The 15794-nt window shown below is 43.1% G+C and overlaps 1 protein-coding gene across 1 annotated transcript in view; it reads left to right on the plus strand.

Annotated features, from left to right (window-relative positions):
• Positions 1–1404: 1404 nt before the first annotated feature.
• CEMIP2 (cell migration inducing hyaluronidase 2) overlaps positions 1405–15794 on the plus strand; it is a 46683-nt gene continuing 32293 nt past the window's right edge. Inside the window, exons 1-2 of the mRNA XM_079331470.1 lie at positions 1405–1612; positions 11897–12233. Coding sequence (XP_079187596.1) covers positions 11909–12233 — 325 coding nt within the window. The 5' untranslated portion in view covers positions 1405–1612; positions 11897–11908. The remainder of the gene's footprint in view (positions 1613–11896; positions 12234–15794) is intronic.

Here is a 15794-nt window from a genome sequence, read left to right on the forward strand (position 1 = left end):
AGTGAAACCACTCGGCACCCTGCGGTCCTGGGGTGAAATATTGCAAGCGATGGATCCGGCTGTGATCTCCGAGATTTCAGATTAATGAGATAGACTGATTTGCAGTCTATTATTCAGGCGCTAGATGTCCCCATGAGCTATAAGCACACCACTCTGGCTGTGCTTACTATGCTTTAAACAAAGAGAAATCGCTGGAGGCAGAGTTAGTAGGTCAGTGTTCATAGACATACAAGTGAGTTATCACTTTGACTTCATCTGTTTGGAATATTCCCAAGAAAATAACTATATTGGGAAATGCTTGTATTTCCTGAAGCATTTCTTTCAAGTATCTTGAATCCGATCAGGGTGCGGTTTTGTGGTTCTTTTTTTGGTGATTTTTTTTTTTTTTCTGGCTCATTAGTAATGAGTGTGGCCCAACCTTGCTGCACGGAAATGGTGGGAGGTCCCAAACTTAAGAGAAGCCCGTTGTCAGATTTACATCAAAGCTGGCAGCCTGCGGCTAAGGTGCCCTGAGGCTTCACAGTCCTTCTTGGATATCAATATCAATATATCAATTGATGCTCTTTGCTGTGTAACATCTACTGGCAGGGGCTCCCTGACATTCAAAACGTTTTGGGGTTTAGTTTGATTTTACTTAAAAGACATTAGAACTCGAAACAAAATTAAAACAAAGAAAAACAAATCAGAAAGCGGAATCGGGTTCTCCAGTCAGCTCTTTCTCCTGGTGAGGCTGCCCGGACTACAGCTGCCGTAAGTAACTTTGTTCAGCCTGTGCGGGCAGGCACCGCGCGTCTCTTCTCTCCGCTACAGTCGCCTGCCGAGCGCTCCGGGTGTCCCCGCGTCCCTCCGGAGACAGCGCGCCGTGTCTCCGCGCTGCCGCCTGGCTCTCGTACCTCGCCCGCCTGCCACATCGCCCAGGCAGCACCTGCTCGGTTATACCGTGGAATTATTATTAGTAGTATTAACATAAATATTGACATTAATATCAACATTAATAGTAACATTATTGTTACTATTATTATTACCATTATTATTATTACTACAACTACTGTTGTTTTTATTACTTCAACAAGGACATCGGCATCTAACTCTCTGTCCAGTATCTGAGCTGCAAATCAGCTCTTCACGCTGCCCAGAAGAGAGCCGTAGGTTAGGGCACGGATACCAAGTACCCCCCTGCTTCCTCTTTGCCCCGAGGCCCGGGTGGTGCAGGAGGCGGCACCTGGTTCCCGGCAGCGGCGGGAGGGCCGCAGGAATGCAGTCCCGCGGGGGAGCGCCAGGGCCGGGCCGGGGCGGGCAGCGCGGCGCCCGGCGGAGCGCAGAGCGGAGGCGCGGCCGGGCGGGCGAGGGGCGGGCGGGCGGCCCCGCTCCTCCCCCGGCGCGGGGGCGGCGGGAGCGCGGGAGGCGGGGCCGCGGCGGCGGGGCGCAGCCGCCTCCGCTCGGGGCCCGCGATCTGGGTCGCCCCGCGGGGGTTGCGGCCGCTGCCAATTGCGTAAGGGCGGCAGCCGAGGCGGGGAGCGGCGGAGTTGGCGAGCAGCCGGCGGCCTCCCGCCGTGTCCGGGGCGGGGAGCGCTATGCCGCCGCCCTGAGCGCGCCGCCGCGCCGGGCCCAGGTGAGAGCGCGCCCGGCCCGGCCGGGGCCAGCGCGGGGTCGGGCCGCGCCGGGGCGGCTGGGGCGCGGGCCGGGCCGCCGGGCTCCGCCGCGCCGGTCCTTTTGTTCCCGGGGCCGGCGGGAGGCGAGGGAAGGAGGGAGCGGGGGCGGCAGCAGCCGGGGCGGCAGCAGCCGGCGGCGGGGCGGGAGGGCCGGCGGCGGGCGCGGCCGCCCTGAGGAGCCGCCCGGCGGCCGCGTGTCCCCGGCAGGTGTGGGCCTCGCGCCGCTCCCGCGGCCGCGGCAGGTGCGGCGGCGGGGCCGCGCTCACGGGGCCGCGCCTTTGTTGGCGCGCCCGGTCGGTGCTGCCGGGATCGCGGCGGGGAGCGACCCGCTCGGGTCCGCAGCGCGGCGCTGGGACTTGTCACAGGCATCCCCGAGTGCTCGGGCTGCGTGGAGTGGCATTGCAGCCCTAGTGATTGATAGCCAACAGCTGCTCTACTTGCCCAGAGGCGCGGAAGACACTGTGAGAGCTGTAGATCATCGCAGCCCCTCTAAGAAAGGAGCATGTGCTGCATTTGTGATACATCACAGCCTAGATGAAGGCTATATTCTGAAGATGCTAGCCTTGTTTGTAACTGACACAGTTTTCTCAAAAGGGAAGATATTTTATAATTCGGGATAGTTCTAAAAAACAAAACAGCAGCTGTGGCTCGACAAAGACAATGTAATAAGGGGGATAAAGTAGTACATCATATTTTTGTGTGGCATTTGTCTTGCTATCATGAATCTCAGGAAAAGATTTGCAGCAGCTTAGCTACTGATGTGAAATAGCCCAGGGGTAGCAGTGAGGAGGAGGGAGGTTCATCTTTGTTCTTAGGAGTGAACAGCTCTTCGAAGTGCTTTGTCTGCACGGATCCTGCGCACTGCCTGCACAATGTGAAGTCTTCTGCCAGATCAAGTTTGTTGGGCATGCTCCTCCTGCACACTGTCTACTACGACAGCATCCAGCAGACTGTATGCCAGGGAATTGAGCTAGGCAAAGGGGCCAGAGAAATAAGTTACATGTAAAGCACAAGAAATGCCCCCAGATACAAAGGGATTCAGGAAGAAGAAAATGAGTGTGAAGGGGGAGAGGACAAAGACAATGGGGTCTTGTGAGACCCTGTGGTAAAATGAGAGTGTGTTCTGAAGTTCAGCCTATGATCTCAACAGGAGCTGTGGTATGTGCTGTTTTGAGATGGGGATATATGTTTTCCAACGGCACACTGTGGGTTTTTTAATTACAAATATTAGCACGTTAACCTGCACAGTGTTTTGTGGGTAAAGTGGTGTTGAGAATTAGATGGGAGCTTACAGCCAGTTCATCTGACTTGTTGCTAGTTGTTAGAGACACTAACTAGTAGAAGGCAGTGGCCCCTGCGTGTCAAAACTACTGCTTTCAGAAATCCACTAAAGGTTTCCTAGCTGTAACAGGTCCTGTGACTGGACTTACCATTTGGTGGTACAGTTACTTTTCTTCCAAGTTGACAAACCAGGGGACCAGAAAAGGTTATTTTTCCTCTAAGGCATGAATGTAAAAATAGGAAGAACACAAGCTGTGGGAGTACCTTGGTTATTTTGCAGCTTTTTTTTTTTTTTTTTTTTTTTTTTTGTGTTTATACATATTTGAGTAGCTTGTACTTCAAGGGAAGTAAGGGGGTTTTATTTCCTTAAGTAGTGACAGGGTGCAGTAGGACAGGTGCTTTTCAGTCTTATTTAAATACTTCCAAACAGCATTCTTATCACCAAGGCTGTGGAGAAATTTCTGCATGGCTTGGACAGTTGAGACTAAAATGCTTTTTAATTATGGATAACTTTTAATGTGCTTCAATACAAAGCACAATCATTAACTGCCTTTATTGTATGTCCAGTGTGTTTCAGGAAAGTTTCATTAAACAGTTTTAGTGTACTGTTTTTGTGTTTTGAGGTAAGTCAGTTCAGCTTCTTGCTGTGGAAGTCTCATTTGCAGAAAATGAGCAGTGACTCAGTTTTGTTTATGTTATGTGTTGAATAGGAGGGAGCTGTTTGCTTCTTTACCTGTGGGAAGACTCTGACTGCTCTCTGTGCTAGGACTGGAGCTCCATCTGTGCAGAGCTGGGGGAAGGGCAGGGAGGAGAGGGAGCCTGGTTCCCACTGTCTGCTGGAGGCTGATGCCTCTCCTGCCTCTGCCCTGCAGCTGGAGGAGCTGCGAGTGTCTGATGGCTCACATCATGCATCACTTCAAGGAAACTTGTCCCACAGTGCTTTTGATGAACTGTTCTTCACCTTCTAGTGCCTACACCAGTGATTTAAAAGCTTCAGATGGAAATCAGTGGGAAAATTGTCACCTAGTAAATCTTTCTTTTTGTATATTAAAAAATTAAATCACAGGAGTGTAATCTGATGTGTATAGGTAAGGTTCATGCTTTGCATTAATTTGGCTGTTCTGTAGAATCACCTATGGTATGCATCAAAACATGATTAAAATCTGTGTTGTAAATTGCTGCTTCTTGTTTGGAGTCAAATTGTGATTAGACTTGATATATTCTCAGCTTATTTTTACCAAAAGGGATTTCACTATTGATTTAATGGAGGTATTATTGGCAATAGAAATGGGAAGGAGTTATTTGTAGATGTGGGTGTAGAAATCCACAGAAATATTTTCTTGGAATAGTAATATCGAGAAAGAAAGTGGAAAAAGAGTTGGAAAGTTGAGCAAAGATGTGAAGGGGAAAAGTGATGCATTTGCCAATATGGAAAGAAAATACTAAAGGCATTAAAGAATGCATACTTTAGAACTTGTAAGTGATTTTATTGCTTTGTTGTGAAGTAGGTCAACAGAAGGGCAAGTGCTAGTAGCTCTTCTATCTTTTTTGACACATGGGATTAAGAAAAACATGTCAAAAAGAGTAGTGCAGTCATGTAAGATGACTAGCTGTACCTGGCAGGATGTTGCAGTACTTGGAGTAGGGTGCAGAGTTCTTGGAGTTTCCTAGAATGGAATTCACTGTAGTAAGCCAAAATATGAGTGTAGCCACCAGCTCAGCAGAATGCATACTTAATGGTGGATTACATAGCTTTGTTTTGCTGTTTGGAGATTGAGAATTTGCCATTTTGAGATCCCAAATGTGGGCTTGTACTTCGATGCATCACTAAGCTGAGGCCAAAATATTCTCTAAACTAGCCCTCACAATGTTCCTGTGAGGCTAGTGACCACTTTTTTTCCTCATGTTACAGCCTTGGGGCTCAAATAATCTGTGACTCATGCAGCAAGCTAATGGCAAATGCTAATGGCAAATGGTGACTAAAATGCATGTTTCCACTCTTGATCTCTTATACAAATTATTAAACATTTAATTTCTGAAAGTGGGGCAGTAAAACAATTCCATTCATTTTGCCTCTATTTCCTAGTGTGTTCTTGGATGTGCTGTATTTAAGTTGTTGATAATTCACTTGTTTCTGCATGGCTTCCTCCAGCAGAATGTGCTGTTTTTTAAACAGTGAATGAAAAACAGAACAGACCTCGCCCATTTATAAGTAATTTATAAAGATAAACTGTAAAAAAGAAGCAAAGGACAGGAAAATAAAATTCACTGGAAATGTCAGATAGCATTTTTGATACATTGACTACAGTTTGCTGTGGCTACTGGCTTATGTTTCTTTGTGTAAATGGGCAAAATCTGAAGCTACTGCAGTTCTATTTGAGCAGACTGAAAATTGCAGTATCTTAATTTAGAATTATTGAAAGCTTACAGGATGTTTGGCATCTAGGAATTGAGAAAAAGCATGTCCCTGTGTTTTCTGCAGTCAGATGTATCTCTGCAGTGCTACAAAAATCCCTCCCTAAGTTTTATATGTAAATTTTCTGTAAGATCAGATACTTCGTCTGGTACATCAAATGTACTGTAGGTTAAATGAGGTGAGTGCTGCAGAACTTATTTACACAAACTGTATGTGAAGAACAGAAGCCCAGTTGTCATTGGGGCATGGAACCATTTTTCTTGTACAAATACCCTCTGGTTTTTGTCTCATCCTTAATGGTGATCTGCAGAAAACCTGCACAAGAGGGTAGAAATTAAATTCATGGCTCTCCTGTGTGCTGTCAGCTATGGACATGAGAGTTGGTTTTACTTGCCCATAATTTTGTACTTATTCCCACAGAAATTCTATTCCAGAGTGTGTATTTACCTCTTTACTGTGGATTGCAATCTTTTCACCATCCTCTCCCCCTCACCTCATCACACTTTCTAATCCACAGATAATAGCTTAATTGTTTTGCATATCACCTAAACATATGTAGTCCAACTTTCCCTACTTTTATATAAGTTTGAAATTTCTTCTGAACTGGAGAGAGGCTTGTGTTCTCCAAGATTTCATTAGACCAATTGATGAAGATTATTTTTATCTATAGGCCTTCTCTTATACTGTAAATATTATGCATGCTTTCACGTCTGCATCCTGATGTGTGATACTGGAATGGTTCTGTGATTCTATGCTTTGAGAGATTTGGTTTAAGAAATATGGACCTTGGCTCAGGGAGTTTCCAGTGGTTTTGTATCATGCAATTTTGCATGTTTTTTACGTGCCAAGAAATTCACTAAAAACTAGTTGCTACACAGGAAATTAAAAAAATCTACTGCAATAGAGCTTATCTTTTAAGTTTTGTAACTTCTACCATTCTTATACCTCTGTTTCTTGCCAATTTTTGCTCTAATTTTCTTCTGAAAGTGCTGAGCATGGTAAAAGCTTGGAGGCATGCAGTAAACAGTGTATGTGTCTACATGTCAGTTTTTTTTCACTCATCTGAGATTTTTTAAGCTGTTCTAAATATTGTCATTTCTAAGAGTTACATAACTGTAGCAATGCATTTTACTGTGCATATATTCTTCCCAACTTTTGTACATGACTGGAAAGGTAGGTTTCTTCCAACATGCTGTCTGTTGTCTTAGTGAATAGGTGTAATTTTGGAATGAGGCAGGAGGAAAATATGTGGAACCAGAAAGGAAAGCATGTCGGTACCCTGACTGGAATTGTTCTTACTGGTGAGGTTGAGATTTGTTGCCCTGGGGACTTCCAAGGCACTTGAAGTATTGAAATTTGTATTTCTGTTGTAGTTGACCAGCTCGGAGGTCTGTAAGGGCGTGCACATGATGCTTTAGGAGCTTGCCTGACATCACATTCTGCTAAGTAATTGTTTTTACTTAGGACCTTTTAATACTGAGCTCTTATCCTTTTTCCTTTTCATGGATTTCTCACTCTCTTTGGTTTTATACCAGACAAGTGCAGGAAAGCAGTAATAACTTTTGTGGCACAGAGTCACTAGGTTGCAAGAAACCTTCCAAGATCATTGAAGGGCCCTACCACCTCCCCTAAATCATGGTACCTAGTCCCACATCCAGTCTTTTTTTAAACACATCAAGGGATGGTGACTCCACCACCTTCCTGGGCAGACAATTACAATACTTACCACTCTTTCCTTAAAAAACTTTTTCCTAATATTCAACCTAATTTTCCCTTGATGCAGCTTGAGACTGTGTCCTCTGGTTCTGTCAGTGCTGCCTGGAGAAAGATACCAACCCCCACCTGACCACAACCATCTTTCAGGAAGTTGTAGAGAGTGATAAGGTCACCCTTGAGTCTCCTTTTCCCCAAGCTGAACAACCCCAGCTCCCTCAGCTGCTCCTCACAGGGTTTGTGTTCCAAGCCCCTCACCAGCCTCGTTGCCTCCTCTGAATGCACTCAAGTGTCTCAACATCCTCCCTGAACTGAGGTGCCAGAACTGTGTACAGCACTAAAGGTGTGGCCTCACCAGTGCCAAATACAGGGAAAGAATGACCTCCCTGCTCCTGCTGGCCACACTATTCCTGAGACAGGCCAGGGGCCATCAGCCTTCTTGGCCACCAGGGCACACTGCTGGCTCATGTTCAGTCGGCTGTCGACCAGCACCCCCATGTCCCTTTCTGCCTGGGCACTGTCCAGCCACACCATCCCCAGCCTCTAACATTGTAGGGGATCATTGCAGCCAAAATGCAGGACTCAGTGCTTGGATTTCTTCAACTTCATCTTTTTGGACTCTGCCCATCCATCCAAGTGTTCCAGGTCTCTCTGCAGAGCCCTCCTACCTTCCAACAGTTTGACACATGTTCCCAGCTTAGTGTCATCTGCAGTTTTACTCCTCTGTTGCATGGGGAAATCATTCTTTGTGTATGTGTTGTTTTCCTCCACCCTTTGCTCCATCTTTTCCTTAGCAGGAAATACATACTCTGAGACTAGACAGTGTAGTAATAGGTCAGCACTAGAGCTGGTGGTGTTTGATGGCCTAAATCAACAGAAGTATGTCATTTCTTCTGGTGATCCTTAAAATATGCCTGAAGAGAAGCATTAATTTCTTTGCACTGCATGAAGTCAGCAGACTTTCTTTACAATGTTTTCAGATGGTGCAGGTGTGGGAGTTTTTTAGCGTGTTTGACACTTAGCATTTGACAACACAGAAGTGTAAAACATCTTGTTATTTTTCTCACTTTTTGGGTGGCGTCTTGTGACGTTTAAAATATCTGGTAAAATAAGTCTATTTCTTTCCAGTAAATCAGCCCCCAAATGAGTAATGGATAAGCATGCTGCTTGCTCCTGAGCAGACAGTCATGTCTCAGGAGGTTCTTATGTTATCCCCTATTTGTACAGTGCATATGTTTCCAGTTTCTGACTGTGTGGAACAACGTGGGCTTGTGTGGGAGTGTGGTAGTGGCACAAGTTAAAAGTAGTGAAGAAGTACTTGAGGAGATGGGAGATGTTGCAGCCTGTTCAGCGTCTCACTGCTGTCTGCCTGCTGGGGTTTGCTGTCCACATCTGTTTGCACAGTTACTCTGTAGACATATCCAGGCTTGCAGGCATTCACTGTTTTCACTTGGAAGCTGAGCAAAATAAACCTTTTAATTTTTTTTTTTTTTTTTTTTTTTTTTTTTAATTTAAGGTGGTTTAAGCTGGGTTCGCTGATGTGACCAGTATAAGTACTTGTTTGCTTGCTCATCCTATGGGAAGGGGTGCCTGAGCAGAGACCGGGATTGCATGGAGCTGTGCTACTCTTGCAAAAGAGCAATATGCAAATAGTGCAGTCATCCAGCAGATGGATGGCAATGAATTATCTGAGATACTCCAGATACTTCGTAGGCTGAAGCATCTGAGATACTCCAGCTGAGTCTGTGCCATTGGAAGCTTCCCTCTTACTCATGGGCTGGAAGCACATGCTTGAGTGTGGCTCTGACTAAAAGCTGTGTTGAATAATGGATTTTAAATCTTGCATAATACTCTGTTGAAAGCTGATGTGCAAGAAGTTTGGGAATAGTGAGACAGCAGTATTCGTAAATGTCATGACAAATAACACATTTGTACACACAGATCTGTGTATAAATGTTAGGTAATTCGTTGTATATGGTGTGAAAACTTTTGAAAGCACTCCGAAGAGGCTGCAAAGTAAAATATGGCACCATTCTGCATACCACAATACAATTGCAAAAGTGGGAGGTGTTCCTTCTGGGGCTGACCATCAGGAAGAGATGACCAGATCATGAGTTCCTTTACCACAGCATAGGCACAGGTCAAAGGGAAACATGTGAAAAAATTCAGATGCATAGAAACTTTCAAGCAAATGTGGTATTTAAATAGTTCAACAGTTTGGGTATTTTGTTCTGTATTTTACTCTGTAAATGCATTTGCAGAGTAAAACTTGTGCTGTATTTGTGACACACAAACTGTATTTGTGCAGCCAGTATTCTCTGGGGCAAACTGATCATACAGATAATTACTATACATGCTTTTATGTGCTGCTTCCTGAAGGCTTCCACAGAGTGGAAATAAACAAGCCAATAATTTGAATCAGATTATCAGTCTGTCTTTCAAAAAAAGATAGTAGCTGCTCTACAGGATAGAAGAGATCCCTTTTCAGCTGGCGAATTTCAGATAACAGATGAAGAGGGAAGGAAGTATTGCAGTGGTTACTCCTGTTGTAATGGGAAACTATATGGTGAGTCTTTAAAATGTGCCGAGTATCTCCTTATTGACTTAGTTTAATTATTTTTATTTTGTAATGGGTAAGACAGCAGTTCTACTGTCTCTTTCCCACCCATCCTTGGGGTGACCTGTGTTTTTACTTAAATGGGATAGTTGGAAACTTTTTGCAGTTGCCAAAAGGAGGTTTGCAAACAAAGCAGAATGCTTTGTGTAACACAAAATATGCTTGAAATATGACACAAGTGTTTCCAATGGCTGCTGTAATGAGTGCTTTTAGTTTGGTTTTTTTATTATTTCTTTAGAGGTCTGGCAGTACTTTAGGAGGCCTTGGTGGAAAGAATAGTGGGAAAATTATTTTGTAACACTTTTTCAAGTCTTCCATAGCCAATCTGGATTCAGTTGATATAGCTGAGTAGTTAAAAGACTTCTTAACTGTTGCTATTACTCTATAATGAACACTGTAGTTATTTCCTCAGTGTCACAGAAAAATGTCCTAACTGAAAAATAAACCAAGTTTAAGAAATCAGGGTTTCAAACCATTGAAAAAAGTCATCTCAATCCTGGATCAGAATTCATCTTTTAATACCACATCTAAAACAGAGAAATTAATTTCACCACTGAGAGGTGATAAGCTGAGTGTAAAAGCACATGAGGTTAAAGCAAAGTGTTCCATAGTGCACGTAACAGGTTGGGCAGTTAAGTTTGAGAGGAGAGAACAAAAAGGATAATGCTGAAAATTAATTGGTTATAATGAACAGGTGCAAGAAGCGCTTCTGGAGGACTTGGAATAATTTTTACACTCTGAAATAGCTCCTCCACTTAATGTTTCAGTGCCTTCATTGTCATTGTGCGTACATCTGGAGATGTATTGTCTCCCATGAAAGGGTAATCCAGCCTCTTCAATAGTAACAGCTCTTTTTCCTTGAAACAGTGAAGTATCAGATTTTGCAGCATGTGGAACAAAAGGCTTCTTTACTTATTTTCAGAATAAGATTAGTTGACTCATTTGTCACATTTCTCCTTCGTCGGCATGCTTGACACTTCAGAGTATAGCTCAGACTTCCTTTGTTAATGGAAGAGAAAGAGAATCTTTATTCTCTTCCATTATTTGTACTTCTTATTTTTCCTACCCTTTGCTGTTCAATGCACATGACTTATGCCTAAATCCCTTTCAGGATTTAGTTTCAAAAGTTAGGTTTTGGTTAACTGAGACTTCAGCATCCTTCTCAAAAAATTTCATCTGTGTGAAATGTCAACCATGGTTAGGGAAAAAAATTATGACAGCCTTGTGAATACTCTGTACCACACTGCTGACTGGAAAACCAGAGAAAACAGTCAAATGCAGGTTTGTCTCTTAAGTTAGACTACTGTGATGAGTTAGAACTGCTGCTGAGGATGGGCCAGGAAGTGATGGCACTGATACACTTTCCTCTTGGTGTGCTTCAGAAGAAAGATGGAAACAATGCTTGTAAGTGAAATAAAAGCAGCACTCACTTCCAGACAGTAGGTACAGAGATCTGGAGCAGTCATGTTGCTTCCAGGCTTTTGTCCAAATCCAGGCATCTCAGCAGAGAAAATCAGAAAAAAGGTTTGCTAAACAAGAGGTATGGTTTCTTAAAGAACCATTTATGATGCACCTTTACTAGCATTTGAATCATGCTGTGAGTAAATTAAGAATTTACTGGCACTATGCACCTCAGCTTGTTAAAAGTGTTGACTGAGCTGCACCAGCGTAACTGGAAATAAAGTAGAATTTGGTGTTTTAATTGAAAGCTTTTAAGACTTTCAGTGTAGAAGACAGGCTTGTCTTTTTCAGCTTCTTTTCCGTAAGGGAAAGTGAGGAGTTTGTTCAGCTTCTGTGTACAGAAAAAATACGTTTATTCTTTGCATAACTGTGGGGAAGCAGGGGTTGCTAGCTTTCTCATTGTTCTTCTGATTTCTTAATGTCATAATTCAAATTAACTGTGAAAATACTCTGAAAAATACCCACTGGAACTGTGAAGAAATGGTCTGTGCTCTACTGGGTTCCCACACCACATGCTTTTGAGTTTAATTTTGTTGAAGACACATATGCTATTGTTCCATGCAGTTATAGCATGACAATTGACCAGTGAAACTGAGTAACAGATACTTTGTGCACAGTCGCAGCTTCAGTGGCTGCTCTTGACACACGTGGCTTAAAATTGCCTTTTGTTGTTTCTTTTTTTTGCCTTATGCATTTTGACCTGTATTCTGAAATCCCGTCTCTTACCTTTTCCCTCTGTGTGTGTGTGTGTTCCAGTGACTTTATAACATGCAAGGCACTGATACCAGGGGGAGCTCCCCTGCGTTCCTCCGTCCTCAGAACGGGAGCAGTCACAGGTCTTCGGGATACGTCCCGGGGAGGATTGCCCCTCTCCGTCCCCCGCCGCCGTCGCAGAGCCATGCTGCAGCAGAATTCACCTCGGCGAGGCAGGAAGCCCAGACCAGACTCCCCTCCTTGCCCGTGGAGCAGCACCGCCGGCAGGCAGAAGCCAACAGGCATAAAAATACTCTTATTTGCTCTGCCGTTTCTAGCCTTTCACTTTTTGTTGCACTGGGACTTTTTTTGGGAATAGCTTCAAAATATGCTCCAGATGGTAAGTTCGTTAAGGAAATGATCCTAGAAGTTATGCTACCTGTGAACATAACTCAGTAATTCAGCATCAGGATTAATGTTGAAAGCTAATAGGACACTCACTGTGATTTTAAGGTCAAAGGAGGCAGAGACTGGGGGCAAAGATCAGGTCGTTTTTTTCTATGAATGTTGTTTTTATTACGCATGGTTTGATTTACTTATATGAAACAGAAAAGAATAGCAGTAAGGTGTAACACTAAATAAAGATAATAATCTTTACTATTGATTTACTATTGCAAGGGGAGAAAGAGGCATGAATGTTTCTTAAGCATAATTATTTTTATCTGCAGAAGCTGTCTCATAGGTTCACAAATTGTAGACGAAACTAAATCCTATCTGTTTCTGCAGTAACTGAGGAAAATAGTAAAAAACTGTTAAATTAAAATAATTTAAAAATCTCTGTGAACCTGTGCTAATAGTATGTGTTTGTTTTATTTATGTCCAAATGGTGCAGGGGACTTTTTTGATCTATAAGCTTTGATATTTTTGTTTTCAGCTCATTTTAGAAAACTGGGCAACTTGTTTTGAATTTGGAGAATCTCTGAAGTTTGTCTTTGGTTTTAAAGCCTCAACAGGTGATGTGATCACAAAGTGTGCATCCCTCTAGCAAATTGCTCCTAGAAGATGCTATGAGGTGCAGTTGCTAAATATTGGTAGTGAAGTTTGGAATGTGGGTTGTTTTGGTGAGTTTGGAGGTTTTGACTGTTTTTAAGGCAGTAGTCAGGTTTCTAAAAGCTAAACAGGAATTTGAATTGAAACTGTTGGCTACTGTAATAACAGACTTTCAGTGGCTTTGGACATAGTAATTAAAAAGAAGCTGTTTCCAAAGTCAGTGCAACACAGGCTGAACATCAGATAACCAACTGAGGATTTCAGATAGCAGTACAAAATAAATGCAGACATCCAGCTGAAGTGCTCTTGATGATGGCTTGCTGAGATACCTCCTTGGGTGAAGTTACTGAGCTTTCCTAATGAAGGAAAATAACTAAACCTTAGGGACTAATAAATGGAAGATTATTCCTCTGTTGTACATTGCTTGTACACACATTGCTGGTAACAGGTACATAAGCAGTAAGCACTTCCGTTACAGACAAATTCCAGAAGAGACTGGAGGGTGACTTGCCCAGTTAACACTCTGAAATAATTTGAAGTGCAGCCAGGCTCTTCTTGGTGCTGTTGTGCAATAAGATGAGTTCATAAGAAGCTTCACCTTAATATGAGGAAGAATTTCTTTACTGCATGTGTGACTGTGCACTGGAGCAGATTGCCCAGAGAGGCTGTGGAGTATCCCTCCCTGGAGGGTCTCCACAACTGTCTGGACACAATTCTGTGCTGTGTACTCTGGGATGACCCTGCTTGAGTGGAGAGTCTGGACCAGATGACCACTGTGGTCCCTTCCAGCGTATTTATTCTGTGAAACCCTGACACAACAGAAACTCCTACTGGCACTAAGGAAAGCCTGGCTGATGGTTTAATCTTGCAGTATGGTTGTTGCAGAAACTCCCCAGAAGTTTCCCAGCAGGTTGAAATGTTAATGTGCACTAACATGTGCATAATAGCTCCGACCCAAGCATGTGTAGTACTGCAGCAGACAACACCAGCTCCAGTTAGGTGTGCTTTTTTTCAGGGCTGGTTGGAAATCCATATTGTCAGAACTCTTAATGGCTGTTTAAAAAGAAGTGGAAGGAGTGTGACACTTGGTAGTAAATGTGCGTGAATTCTGAACTGCCACCATAGTTTCCCTGAAGGGAAGGGGCTGCTTGTCAGCATTTCTGTTCCTGCTTGTCAGCTGGTTTCTTTTTCCTCCTTGCTTCTATATTCCTGACATCTACTCCTGACTCATCTAAGGAGTCCTGAGCATTGGAGATCAGGGAGAGCAGTGGAAATGCAATTTCCTTCCCCATTTCCCCATGTTTCTGATGTGGGGTCAGAGTGACAACTGGGGACATAGAGAAAAGTTCCTTGCTCTTGCTGGACCTTGCCCAGGGGATAAACAGGACGCTCAGAAAATTTAGCTGCTGAGCATAATATAACACTGATAACTTTCCTGGAGGCCTTAAAAATTCCAGACATGATGCCTGAACAAGTAGAAAATAACTATTTAGTTGTATCTTGAGAATTTTTCCCTGCCTGTCTTTTTCTCCTTTCAAATTTCATGTGCTTGCTCTGTGAGAGGTTCTAGCATTGGTTTTTTTTTGGTCAGGCTGCTTTCTTGTGGGTGGCCCACTACTTGCAGAAATTTTACTTCTCTCCCCGAGCTCTAATAGAGACCACTAAACCTGCAGAAATGCTGACCCATTTTTGAAGAAATATTTTGAGGCAGAGGCTTGACTTGAAAAATTTTCAACACGAGTGGCTAAATTTGGCAAGGTCAGCACGTAATGATTTCTGGTCTGTGCTTCTGTTTTTATTTAACTTTAAAGGCAGTAACTGTTATCTGTAAAATCTACTTGGTAATTTTGGAGATAACATATGGTGAAGTTAAGTATTTGGTGTTTTCAGGCAGCCCACTGCAATTGCTAAGGGAGAATTTCAAAATACTTTTGCTAAACACATCTGATTTGCTTGCCAAAAAAGTTGATCCATTATGCCCCAGAAGCATGTTTATGCTACGAGAGTGCCTGTTTCTGATTCTGATGGCTTTCTTGGTGGATTGTAATGTACAATAGACTTTAAAATGGTAATATTTTTTAGTTACTGCTTTATATGTCTTCTTTCTGATTCAATAGAAAAATATATGGTCACTGGATCTGCTCTTCTGTGAATCACACTAAGCAGAAGTCATCAGGTTGCTGACTCATGGTTTCCTCACACTGCCCTTTCCTACCAGCCAGGAAATAAGTGTTTCTTCACACTGCTTGTGTGTGTGGTGTCTGGGGAAAAGGGATTAGGAACTCTGCATGAGTCAGGCAGTAGACTTGCCTTTCTCTGCTGAGTGCTTAGCAGTCTTGCTGATAGCAGTTCTTGCTTTTCGGCTTTCTTTCGTGTTGAATTACATCTTCTAAAAGCTGATCTTTATAGGATCATCCCAAAAAATTTATTTTGTTTTTATTTGCATAATACTACTTGTATGCCCTCTGCTCTTTCTGCAGCTTGCTAATTTTTCCCCACTGGTAGTCAAATTTGGTTTATGTGGCTTTCCTGAGTTGGGAGAGATTTGAAATGTGGAGAGTTAGTACCAAAGGAAAAAAAACATTTCTGTCAGCAAAAATAAGGCTGACTTGTATTAAACTTGTGGATAGGTTTTGGTTTCTTTAGATGTTGCAAGAATGGACTATTTCTGATAGATTCTTGCCTCCGAAGTAGCAGTTCAGAAGTGTGGGTGTTTCATCAGAAGGCAGGATATTAAAAGACTACTTTGGCAGTTAACCTCAGCTGGCCCACTAACATGTTTATTTTGTCAATTTTTTGATTGTGTTTTGAATAGGAAAAATATTTTTAATATTTAAATTTTTTAATATTTAATTTTTGTAAGATAATCCAAGGAATACACTTTGCACTTTTTGTAGTGTGTCTGTGCTTC

Source organism: Erithacus rubecula, assembly GCF_903797595.1.
Source record: "Erithacus rubecula genome assembly, contig: SUPER_Z_unloc_4, whole genome shotgun sequence".
Taxonomy (NCBI): domain Eukaryota; kingdom Metazoa; phylum Chordata; class Aves; order Passeriformes; family Muscicapidae; genus Erithacus; species Erithacus rubecula.